We start from the raw sequence: 13,418 nt of genomic DNA, 5'->3' as shown, positions 1-13,418 counted from the left end.
GTTTATATATAGTATAATATGATTATAGTATTTGATTAGGGTACAATATCCTTATTGCATTTATGTGAAACTCCTGTGTAGAAAATGCATAAAATGAGTTTGATTGATCAATCGATGTAATTTCGTTTTATATTTATAGATAATACTTTATTAAATGACCCTTCAAGTTGAATGTTGAGTTCTTTTTATTATTCTGTAATTACTTAATGAATAAAGTCTTTACTATTTATACAGAAAGCCTGCAAAATCTTTCAATTGTCAAGATTTCTAACCCAATATAACATATTTCTATAATTTGTCTATCTCAATCAAGCTCTACATATATACATTTAATAATTTTCACTTTAAGTCTAGGTCCACACATGACTCGAATAATATCGGATAAAGTCACAATTGAAATCAAAGTACTTTTTGAAATTTTGAATATCTTTTCAACAGATATTTTAGGTAATAATACAATTATTTGCCATGCATGAACAATGCCTACGTGTACTATACTTTACTTTAATAAATACTCTATGTATTATTATTTTCATCGCACTCGCTAGATATACCATATAATATGTATATGTATAAACTGTATATAAACCGATTTTATAAATTCACTTGCGTATATTTAATCAGTACTAAATATTAGGGTATGCACTCCTAAACTCGCATTAACAATTAACTTTAAACTATGCATTCAATTAACTATTATTAATAATACTTATTCTTAAATCGAATGTTCATATGAATGAGTGTCTGAATGTGGATGTCTCTGAGGATCTCAAGCTTATTTTATTGCCAAACAATATGGGAAACAGTTTTGGGAAATATAAGAACAAATTAACGCACAGTAAATTTTATAATTTAAATAATACTAATTTAGAGCGCATAATTTTTTTTGGTTTTAATATTTTGTTTTACAATAAGCAAACAAAAATTCTTTCCTAAAACCTTTATTCGATTACAATATTGTCACAAATTTTGGTAGTTCGATCTTTAACGGACTTTCAGATTTCCTTTTTCTTATTGAGGAAATAGACAGACAGAGCTTAAAGTACCAATAATAGCTTTAGCTTAAAGATATAATAACAGATACAATAATATGTATCAACATATTTTTCCCATGACTTTTAATGTTTTAAGGCTTCAACATATTGGGTTTAAGTTAATAGTTGCTTGAAGAGGAAATCGAGGAACTCATTAAGAAGTTTGGCAATTTGCGCTTGCTTTGTTGTTATTTTGAATGTATAATTTCTACAAAATTCTATGAGAATCCGTATAAAATGTATGATTTCTGTAAAAATGAATGTATATGAATTTGTTCGATATTTTGAATGCATTATATTGTAGGTTAGCTCTTGCCCTTGACTAGGAGACGCTTACTATGTTACACATAATCTAATTGGCTAAAACTAAACACGTTTGACGTTTAATTCAATGAACTAACAATAAGCTTTAACTGAACTCCGATTACTTCGATAGATTTAAATACACATACATAAATATACAGGACTTAGAAGATAACTTAGGCCTAGTTAGGGTCGCTTATACGAGATCGATTCAAGTTTTAGCGTGCCTCAGTTAATGAGGAGCAGGGACCATTATAGCCATTAGTAGATGTTGCTATTGTTGTTGTTGCTATCGCTGATGCTGTTGCCTGCGGTTGGATAAGCTGTTTGTATGTCGACTCAAGCCTGGGTGGATACTAAAGCGTCAAGTGTTTAAAGCCATATGCTGACTTCGACTTCTTCTGTTGGCATTGAACTCACCTCCTGGTTCTCATCGAGAGATGGCAACAGTTCGTCCAGTGAATTGGGCGTTAACGGACTGGGCGTGGCCATGGTGACACGACTGATTGCCCCATGTTGCAATAGCGCCTCACCAATGATTATCTGCGGCTTGTTCTGTGTGAGATGCTGCTGCTGTTGCAGTCGCGCCAATCGCAGCTTCATCTCCTGCCTAATCTCCTTCTGTTGCACCTCCTTCTCGAACCGCATCATGCTGTAGCTGCGCACCGAGGAGCTTGTGCTATGCACGGACGCTAGACTTGGTCTTCGAGAACCTGTAAAGTGAATACAACAAGAGCACAGGTTTTACATCAATTTTGTTTAGAATTAATCCAATAATTATAATACTTAGAACTAAGCGAGGCAGAGGCAGAAGCAGACACAGAGAGAAAAGACAGAGAGAGAGAGAGAAAGAGAATTGTTGGAGAATCGGTGTTAGAGAGTGAGAGTGGGAGAAAGAGAGCAAAACGCCAGCAGCAAATGGCTAATTCCAACACAAAGCGCTTTGATGAAAATATGATTTTTTTAAAAAAGCGTAAAGCAGGCAATAAATTGTTTTTTTTTTTTAAATTGTACAAGATTTGCTTTTCAAGCAGAATTCTGAAAAAAACCACCTTTAAATTTTGTATTAAGGAAAGTCCTTAACAAAATTAAACAGATGATTTATGTTTTATGATCTGAAAAGTTAAAATTGCAAATATTTGCAAAATGAAATGTTCAATAATATATTTTTTCGTGATTAGGAATAAGCGAAAATTGAAACAAGGCTATTTTATTTATTAGCTACATTTGTTGGCAAGCTTAATCCGTTAGGCTCTAGCAAAGCGTTAGCTCAAACATTAATCTACCCTGATTATGATATAGATGCTTCAAATGATATCTAGTTATATTTATATGAAATAGATTTTATAAATATTCACAAACAGTTTCATTCAAATAGGGAATATGAGCAAGAGAGTGAGAGAGATATAGAGAGGAAAAAAGAGAGAGTACATAGAAAATATATTCAGCCAGTTGCAGGAATTGTAACAGGAGTGTTATCATATACTGTTATCGTCTACTGTTAATGTGATCTGAGTAGGAATCTTTGGAATCGCTCTTGGTGTGCATAAAAAAGAGAGTGGAATGTTCTCTCACTCACAGTATGCATGCAAATATACATCTTAAATATGTGTGTAAGTTTGTGTATAAGTGTGGGGTGTGTGTGAAGGAGTGTAAGTTTTAATTATTAAATTATTGTGTTATACAATTTCTAAAAACAGGAACATAGTCACCGCCATATTGCTTCAATATCATCTTGTCAAGCTTATAACGAGTATACTTAATTATTATATAGTACAGATATAATTATTCCGTTATTTCTGAAACAAGATATGTATATTTTTAATTTCACTTATCACTTGGCTTTGTAGTTGGGCTTTTATGTGTTGCTTTCTTTTTTCAAATACTTTTCCAAACTATTCGGTGTGATCCTTAGTTATTATAGTTGTGTGTATGTGTGTGTGTCTGTGTTGTATGTGTATTTATGTAATTTTTTTTTCAAACGAAAATTAAAAACTAAGGAACAAACTTTGAATTTAATACAGAGATTTGGAAGCACATTTAACATCGATCATTTCGAACAGAAGGAGTTGTTGTTAAAAAGATCAAGAGTTAAGATTTTCGACAGATTTTTCAAATTACTCTAATTGTTATGCAAATGCTTTAAATGCGATGATTTTGAAATGAGCCAATGTACACAACAAAATGAGCCAATGGAATGTTCAAAATATTATAAGATTACTTATGTTGTGGACTTCGATATTTATTTCTTTTAATTATGCTTGGTTTATGTGCGAAATTTTCATAGTAATTGCAGTTTCATAATAATTTGGAGATGTAACTTAATGGTACTTTACTGATTTTCTAAAAGTTGTAAGAAATTGCATTTCACAATATAAATAATCTTTATGCCATATGATCTTAAGACAGGAACATTTTTAAAGTGTTTCAATGTAACGTTTTATCAGAGGAAAGAGGTTTTAACTGTATCTTTAACTAAAACACAGAACAATTGAACAGATTTAACTAGGGAACAGAACACACACACAGTTTTAAGGGGTCAATGATGATTTGATGATTATTGATTGTTTGATTGATGATCGACGCTGATTGATGTTCGATGATTGATGACTGAGTTGATTTACCGCAAATCTGGGCGTTTCACTCGCCGGCGTGGGCAGGGCGCCAATATGCAAATGATGCAGCTCGGCACCACCGGCAGTGCCACTGCCATAGTTGTAAAGACCACCAACACCATCACCACCACTGCCACTGCCATCGCCACCGCCACCGCCAAAGCCACCGCCACCGCCAACGACACTGCCATCTATGCTATTGATATTGAACCCATCATCATTATTATATTTATCATCATTATTATCATTATGATCGTCATGGTCAATGCCATTCATGCCCAATAGGGTCCTAAATCTATCCTGATTCTTTGTCTTTGCCGGCGATAGCTCAAAACTGAGCAGATGCCGTTGATGATTCAATTGCTTCTGCAGTTGTCGATTCATTGAGAGCGTGCTCTCGCAACTGCGACATCCCCCGGCAGAGCCGGACCCGTTGTTATCGTCAAGATTATCGCGCGAATGCTGGCTGCATCCGGCGCCCGATGTCTGACGCGATGAGGCACGTGAATTTTGTTTAGACACGGCCGTTATGTGACACGATATGAGCAATATGGCGGCCGATCTAGCCGCACCTGTACGAGATGTCGACACAAGTATGCCCTTTGAACCGCCACCGGCGCCACCGCCACCGCAACCGCCACCGCCACTGTGATTGCCACCCCCAGCAGCAACACTGCCACTGATGCCAGCTATGCCGCCAGACGAGGCACGCCGATTCCCAAAGGATCCTATCGAACCCGTCGAACGTATGCTGGATCGCGACGAAGGACGTGCCGAGTGCACTGTCAACGGTATCCCTGCAATTAAATAGAATAATTAAATCGAATCAGTTAAGCGATACTACAGTGAACTCTCACAGACTTAAACCAATTAGTTTTCCGAAATTCTCTATCGATTTTTACTAAAACCAATTGGTTTCTCGGCTAATTTCATAATAATCAATATAACTCAATGCTACAAATAGACTTTCAAAGGCGGTAATTCGAATATTTTTATTACTTTATGATTCATATTAAAAAAAACTCAGTAAATATATTTTTAATTTGACGGGAAGGGTTAATTTGCGTTTCACTTATGATACATTGACGGTGAATATTTTTTTTTTTATTTTTTTTCTTAATGAATGTTCTCCATTAGCATAGCAGAATGAAAATCAAACACAGATCGACAACTCTATAGCCAGTGGACCACTTAAAAAACCTTGCATAGCTTAATAATTTTTCAAATATTTCTCCTTTTTTTTTTGCAAAGATAGGAGAGTCGTAATAGCAGTAAAAATAACAAAAAAGTTAGTAAAGTTTTATTAATAGGAGTAGCACTAATAGAAGTAGAACTAACATAGTAGTAGTAAAAGCATTATTAACAGTTATAGTAATAAAAGTGATAATAATAATACAATAGACCCTTATAACTAAGATGCACTTGATTTTTCTGTCAATTCAAATTTGCGTAAAGTTCGAGCTGTGTACTTTTTACTAGCTTTAAAAAAATAAAAATGATGCAATAAAAACAACATTTAATTTAAATTTAATTTAAATTTTTAGTATTTTTATAAATTTTACTTGTATTTGCAATGTAATTGGAAACTGCGAGAATTATTTTTCCTATTCCTTTTGTTCATGCAAAGTATGAATAAAGTTTAAACAAAATAGGCAAATTATTTCCACTATACATTCGCAAATTAGAACAAACAGTTATAATTTTAGAGCTTTGAGTGAAAATTAAAGTGCAGCATTGTATTGTTATTATTGTTATTTAAATGCAATTATCAACAAATTAGGTATTAATTATATAACAATTCAGATGCGTGCGCGCTTCGATTTGTGAGCCTCTACTAAATGTCAAATGTCAAGAGTTGCTCCTCCACTCACCTGTATCGCTCGAGTAGAGTATGGGCGGGGGTATGTTGGCATCAGCGAAATTTCGATGCCTCGGATATTTCGTTTTACTAAACAGATGCAACACCATGCAAATCAGACCCGCCAGCACCGCAATGCCCGTTGAAACGCCCAACAAAGTGGGCAAATCCGAGCCCAGTTCACTGAGATCTGCGAACGATCAAAAGGATCAGTTGAACTCTTGATATCAATTATATCAACTACTGAACTGCATTTACCTGGTGTACAGAAGACACGTCTTGTTGGCTTCGTATAGCTGACCGAGTGGTAGCCATTGGCACACTGGCATATCGCATTGTGCCGCACCTGAACACATAGTGAGTTCTCATCGTTGTAGACACATGTCTCATCGTAGAAACATTGATCGCCCAGTTTTTTAGCTGCAATTAGGAACAACCAACAAAAATATTGGTTAGGTTTTCAGCAAATAGGCAGTCTTTTAGGTCAGATTAGGAAAAATACTTGTTAGATTTATTGAAGTAATAACATTTAAAAAGAATTTGGTTATTATAAAAAATATTACTATGGTTAATAGTTTATTATTTTTAGACTTTTTGGAAAAATATTACTGAAAATGAAATCTCTATCATATTTCGATGGTACTTTTATATCCGTTACTTCAAAAATAAGAAAAAGGGTATATTGTGTTCGTTGAAATGTATGTAACAGGAAGAAGAAGGCATATCCGACTCTTTAAAGTATATATATATACTTGATGAGCATCAACAGCCGAGCCGATATAGCCATTTATGTCTGTCCGTCTGTCTGTCTGTCCGTCCGTGTGAACGCATAGATCTCAGAGACCATAAGAGCCAGAGCAACCAAATTTGGCACACAGATTTCCGCAGCAAGATCGGACAAGTAGAATGGCAGTAAAAGCTAACTAAAGTTATGCAGTAGTTTTTATTTGGTAGTAATTTCTATAAAGTACTTTAATATGTGTATATTGAAATAAATATCGGATATTCTATGGTCGGGATCCGACTATAGCCTTTCCAACTATTTTTTCTTATAGTTATTATTATTTATAGATGTGGATTTTGGCGAACTTTCTACTTGGATGTTAAATGGTTTACGTAAAGCATTTTCAGTGTCATTTCAAGATTAAACAGATTTTTAGCATGGCAGTGTAGAAGTCGAGCCCGGCTATTTTTTAAGCAATTCGGTGGTTTTCAAAACAACTATTACTATACTGTGTATATACGTTTATAACGATCATTTATATTGATAATAATACTTAAATATGATTGTATTATCTTACGTTTGGCGCAACCCTTTATCAGTCCCAGCTGCACGGGATAATTACGCTCACAGCTGCAGGTCTGTGTCTCCTTTTCACAGGTAACGTGCAAAAGTTTGGCATCACATTTCAGCTCGTTGCATGGCGCTCCAATATATTTACCCTTAGCTGTAATTAAATCAAATTAAAACACCTACAATTAAGTATATATTTACAGTTGAATTCGCATATTAGTTGCCATATACTAAGTTTATTAATAATGAAAGCCTGATTTAATATTAATTGTAATCTAAGAGCAATGCAATTATGTATAATGCTGAAACGCTGCATTTATTAAAATGATAATTATAATTATATTTGCTTTGCCTAAAAAGTTTAACTACGTGGGCTTCCCTTGACCTTTCGAACACTTTGTGCTGCCAAATTGTGGCCGAGTTTGTGGTCAGTTACCACATATGTAGCGAGAGTCGGCGCATTAATAACCCAAAGATCATAATTCTCAAAAATTGCACAACGGCCGGCGACTGTTTCGACTGTCCTTTGTGCATCTATCTACCATGTTGCCATGACGGCATATTTCCACGTTGCCAGTTTCCAGTTTGGCGCACTAAGCCGCAATGATTCATGGGCTTATTCAATTTATTTTGGCCAAACTGCGGACTTTAAGCTAGATTCTTTTAAAGGTCAACATAGTAGTCCGCATTTAGCTTAGTTGTTAAATGACATTACTTGTGAGTCTTGAAAGCGCTTTCTATAATATGCTAAAAAAAATAAATAAAATAATCATAAATATTATTCTAATATTACGTCGAAATATCATTTATTTAGTTAGCTGGGACCATAAATGGAAATAAAAAGCACGGTCCTAAGCTTACTAAATGCACAGAACAAAAAATACGGGATTCCGGATTAAAAATAATCCAATGCGGTGTCACAAGTACGGTAATCCCGGATTCTCTTTAGCCAAGTACAACATACTTAAATCTAGCACGATTTCTCCCAACAATATTTTTTTTCTCGATTCTGTAAGATTTGTTTTCAGTAAGATTAAATAATTTAGACTTTTTTGACTTTTTTTATGTTGAATTTTTAATAATGTTGCCATTTTATCTGCGTAATATCGTAATTTAACAATAATTTCCTGATAATATCTAGATATCCTAATAATATCAAGAATTTCAAACTTATATTTTAGAATAATTTAATTTATCTGTATAGCTACTAAACACTTATAGAATAATATATTTATTTTTCTATGAAAAACTTCTATATAAAGCACCTTAATAATTTCCTTTCTTTTTTTCATACATGCCTTTTATATATACAACCTTTATATTATGAATATATCTTGTATATTTTATGAAGTCCGCCAAATTTCTTCACAATGAACATGTCTATAAGAACTTTTTTAAGGCACTCCTCTTTAAAAAATCCTGCTTTATAACAAACTTATCTATGATCTTTTTTTTTTTTTTTTTTTATATTCGTAATACTATAAGCATTAAAGTTAAAGTTCTTTATAGAGCTCTGTAGATTTGTTTAAATCAACGAAAGATTTATGGGAAAAACTTACCTGACTTATTATTAATCAAGGCCTCAATGTCGTCTATATCATCTGGATAACTGGCATCGTAGTCATCTTCAGGCACGTGGGCAACATCACGTTTCTCAATTTGTGCGTTTTGTTCGTGTTGTTGTTGTTGTTGTGATTGGCTTAATACTAGGGTTGTTGTAAGATTGGACATGTTGTCAGTGGTTGCAACACCGGCAGCAGCTGAGGCATGCAACATTAGATAGCCATAGATAAGCACGGCCAGTATTAGATAGTGTCCATTGCCTTGGCACAATTGCAGCCAGCTTAAAAGAGCCATGCGCGTTCTATTGCTGTTGTTGTTGCTATTGTGGTTGTTATGGTTGTTGCTGTTGTTGTTGAGTGGCTGCTGTTGCTTGGGAGTGGGCGTGTCAATGGCCAGCTGCTGCGCCGTCAGCTGCAAGCGCTGCAGTAGACGGTGCAATGTTAACTTCGCCATTTTGTCATCTTGTGGCAGCTGCCTCAACACGTTACCAACTTTTTTATAACTTTTGCCATTTGCAACAGATGCGATGATATGTGCTATGTTTTCTATATGCCTTATACTATGTACTATATACTGTGCTCTAAGTTCTGTTTACTCTTTACTCTTGTTTGCGGCTCTTGTTGATGTTTCTTTTTCGTTTGTTTGCTTTTTTGGCTTTTTCGTTTGGGTTTTTGGTGTGCTTTGCAAATGGCCACAAACTAGCACATATTACGTATACGTAATACGTATATTACGTATACGTCATGCAGTCCGCACGCAGCGTCGCTGTTGCAATACAAGTTTAGCCTTGTTGCTGTTGTTATTGTTATTATTGTTGCCTTTGGGTGGCAAACTTGTTTGCTGCCTGCGCTGCATGATAATTTTATGTAATTTGCTCTCACGGCAAAATTGTTCGTGTTGCGGTCATCATCATTAGGGTTTAGATTTTTGGACTTACATATTTATAGTAAGCCCCTTTTTATATGACCCACAAAGAATGCGTTGCATGCGACTTGTTCGTCCTGTTGTTTGTGTTATAATTTGATGCAAGTTAAAGATTTATTACACGAAACTTTCTCGCCTTCTTTTGCATTTATCCAACTGAAATTATATCATAAAAAGGTCAAATTTATAAGTGTTTCAAATGTTTATAAATAGCACTTTAAAATATTAAAGTTACATTTAGTTTGGCTTTTAATTTAATAAAAATATTATTCAACTGACTAAAGCTAATTTGAAATATCATTTTTATTCAATCGTATGCAAAATATTAGAATTATTTTTATATTATTATTAAATATATGTATAAGTTCAAGTCAATATCGAGCAAAGGAAATGCAAATGGTATAAACTCTGTAATTTTCGAGGATAACGCAAGGGAACAAAGTTTAACATTTTGTGTGTTGATTTGAAATGTACAGAATTTTTTTTTTTTTACTAATTTTGGGTCACCGATTTCAAATCTGATGTCCATTTTTCTCTATCAGCTTGCGATTTTGAGTTACAGGTACTTATCGAATCCCGACCATAGCATGCCTGTTACTTTTTTCAATATATATTAAAGTACTTTAAAGAAATTACTACCTAATAAACGCTAATTACCATATACCAAAAAATAACAAACTTGACCTGCGTGGGGTCTATAAAAATCTGTGTGCCAAATTTGGTATCTCTTTCGCGATATATCTCTTATAGTCTCTGAGATCGAGGAGCTTACACGGACGGACAGACGGATAGGGCTATATCGTCTCGGCTGTTGATGGCAATCAAGAATATATATACTTTATAGGGTCGGAGATGCCTCCGTCTCCCTGTTACATACATTCCAACAAACACAATATACCCTTATTTTTTTAAGTAACAGGTATAAAAATCATAGCTTTACTCCTCATTGGGCAATTTTCAAAAATTAAATTTTTTTAAAGGGAACAATTACATCTCTAAGAAAAAATATAATTATGAAAATCACCCAAAAAGGAGTAAAGCTATGTTTTTTTTAACTTTTATTTATGGAAATAGCCAACAATTCGATAGGTACCTGTAACTCAAAAATGCGAGCTAATGGATAAATATGGAGATTGGATTTGGAATCATCGACCTTAAACAACATAAATAAAAAGAAATTAAAAAATTGTTCATATTATGGTAGCTTTCCATAAACATTTAATCTATTTCAATAACCAACCCAAAAACAATGAGATTGCATTGAAATTTTTAAGCCCTGAAAACAAGAAAATTTAAGAAAATCGTATAAAAGAAATTTTTAGTAACTTCATTGAAATATAAATAACTTTTATATTTGTGAGCCGATTACCTTGAAATATAAGCTCCTTTTGTTCCAAAATGTTAAACTAAACTTAAATATTTGTTTATATTTTTTTTTTTACTAATTTTTTAAAAGCGAAATATTTTATTTTTTTGCTTAAAATTTAATGTTTTTCCCAAAACCTCAATATCTTTGAAACTACTGGGCAAAGTTAAAGCCAACGTAGGCACGGTTTAAAGATAATATTGTTGAAAAAATTTTTTTAACTGAATTTGGTAAACCGTTTCCAGATATTCCAATATATGTAGTGGCAGTGCCTTAATTTTGGAAATAACGGTATATCGCGAAAAGACGAGCTAATAGAAAAAAAAACAAGTGCAGATTTGGCTTCAGCGCCCCAATTTACCATAAAAACAGCTATCAATTCTTAATCAACAAATACTTGTTCCCTTTTGTAATCCTATTACTAAATATAACAAAATGACCTTGTATTGCGTTAGTTACAATTTGCATTTGTAAGTAATTATAAGAAATGCATGTGGGATGATAGCGAAAATTATAAAAATGCACTTAATCGCAATTTTTACTGACCCCATGGGGTATAAATAGAGTGCAACTCCATAAGCAAACAACAGTTAAAATTTCAACTTTCCACAATGAAAGCAGCGATTGTAATTTTGGCATTAATTGGATTTGTTCAGTCGACTCGTATTTCGAAATACGATGTTCTAGAAACTCAGTGGAAGCTATTCAAAAAGGATCACATGAAAAGTTATCATAATGAAAGCGAGGAGCTATTGCGGAAACAAATCTTTAAGGACAACATGGAGCAGATTCACAGCCACAATCTGCGATACGAAGCTGGCAAAGAGTCCTACAAGATGGGAGTGAATCAATTCACAGATTTGCTACACGAAGAATTCGTAAATTCTATGATGGGCACCCTAAACACTACAGCTTTCCATAGCGAATATATATATACGCCAGGAAGAAAGGTCAAGCTGCCAGAGAGTGTGGATTGGCGAGAAAAGAAAGCTGTTAGCGCTGTAAAACATCAAGGAGATTGTGGATCCTGTTGGGCATTTGCTGCAGTTGGCACAATGGAGGGTCAGCAATTTCTAAAGGAAAAAAAGCTAGTTGAATTATCCGAACAGAATTTACTCGACTGTTCCAGTGAAGCACCATATAAGAATCTCGGCTGCAAGGGTGGCAGCCCACAGGAAGCTCTGCGATATGTTAAGGAAAATCATGGCATAAATACACGCAGCTCGTATGCCTATGAAGGACATGTGGGTAAATGTCGTTTCAAAAAGGATCAAATTGGAGCGGTTATTACGGGAAGTGTCGATGTCCGATCAGGTGATGAGGCTGCTTTGGAAGCGGCTGTTGCCGAAAAGGGTCCGATTTCAGTAACCATCGATGCAACCCATTTACAGCATTATCAAGGTGGTGTCTATAATACCGCCTGCGGCGGTACAGCAAATTATCATCATTCCATTCTCCTAATTGGCTACGGTAAAGATCCCAAAGCTGGCAATTTCTGGCTCCTTAAGAACTCCTGGGGAAATTGGGGAGAAGGTGGATACTTTCGCATGGCTCGCAAAAGCAACAATCTATGCGGTATTGCCACCTATGCTGTATATCCTCTGCTTTAATTTGTCTATAAACCATATCAAGGTAGACAATCTTTAAGAAAACAGTAAAGAAAATTGAGGATGTTTTTCGTAACTCTTAAATAAAAATGTATATTTAATTATTATTTTGTATTACTTAAATACAAATTAAAAATAAAAAGCTTTTCGTAACTTTTTTATAAAAATTTAGAAATAATTGTTTATTATTTTAAAACATAATAGTTACGGTCTCTGATATTAAATGTTTTATTTTTCTTTAAAATGGTCTAGTAAAATCTTCAGAAAACTAAGACCTTTGTGTAAAAATTAGATCAATCGTCTATAAATTTAATCCAATTGGCAACCAACTAATCAAAGCTCCACAAATTGGCAACAAACTAACCAAAGCTCCACAAATTGGCAACAAACTAATCAAAGCTCCACAAAAGGAGTTTATTAATAATTATTTAACAGACTTTTAGTAAATTATCGGGATTGTCAATGATGTGTTTCAATACAAATGGTTAAGATGAATTAATATAACTATTATAACAATGATTTCGAAGCATGAGAAATCCGCTTATTTGATATAAATTTAATGCAACTATGCTCAAACGAGAAAGAAATTAGCTGTTTTTCTAGTTAGTGTAGTCCGTTTGCTCAGTTTAATTGGTCAAGGTCCTTTGGGGACGACATGGGCTATATTAGAATGTCACGCAATCCGAGTAATCAGCGCGGTGGAATTTGCCCAATGATCTGAGCGGGACTTACGAGATTTAGATACCTAAGCCCTACGTAATTAATAATGAAAACAGAACGGAAGAGCAAAAGCACGAGAGGGAAAGGTATTAAGAGATAAAAAATAAATGTGAAATGAATAGCTGCGTGGGAGA

At 34.2% G+C, this 13,418-nt stretch overlaps 2 protein-coding genes across 2 annotated transcripts; one reads left to right on the top strand and one right to left on the bottom strand.

The window, feature by feature from the left end:
• Positions 1-1,461: 1,461 nt before the first annotated feature.
• LOC117786333 lies at positions 1,462-9,120 on the bottom strand. Its single transcript, XM_034624524.1, is given in 9 exon segments — positions 1,462-1,693; positions 1,758-2,050; positions 4,525-4,749; positions 5,824-6,000; positions 6,069-6,230; positions 7,112-7,258; positions 8,664-8,941; positions 8,943-8,986; positions 9,061-9,120. Coding segments are annotated over 9 exon segments (1,524 nt in total). The 3' UTR covers positions 1,462-1,555.
• Positions 9,121-11,568: 2,448 nt separating this feature from the next.
• On the top strand, positions 11,569-12,567 carry LOC117788504 (cathepsin L-like). The gene has a single exon (XM_034627289.1). The coding sequence runs from the start codon at positions 11,569-11,571 to the stop codon at positions 12,565-12,567; it is 999 nt and encodes a 332-aa protein (XP_034483180.1).
• Positions 12,568-13,418: the final 851 nt, after the last annotated feature.

The sequence above is a fragment of the Drosophila innubila genome, assembly GCF_004354385.1.
Source record: "Drosophila innubila isolate TH190305 chromosome 3L unlocalized genomic scaffold, UK_Dinn_1.0 0_D_3L, whole genome shotgun sequence".
NCBI classification, from domain to species: Eukaryota; Metazoa; Arthropoda; class Insecta; order Diptera; family Drosophilidae; genus Drosophila; species Drosophila innubila.
This window is presented reverse-complemented; position numbering and strand designations above follow the sequence as displayed.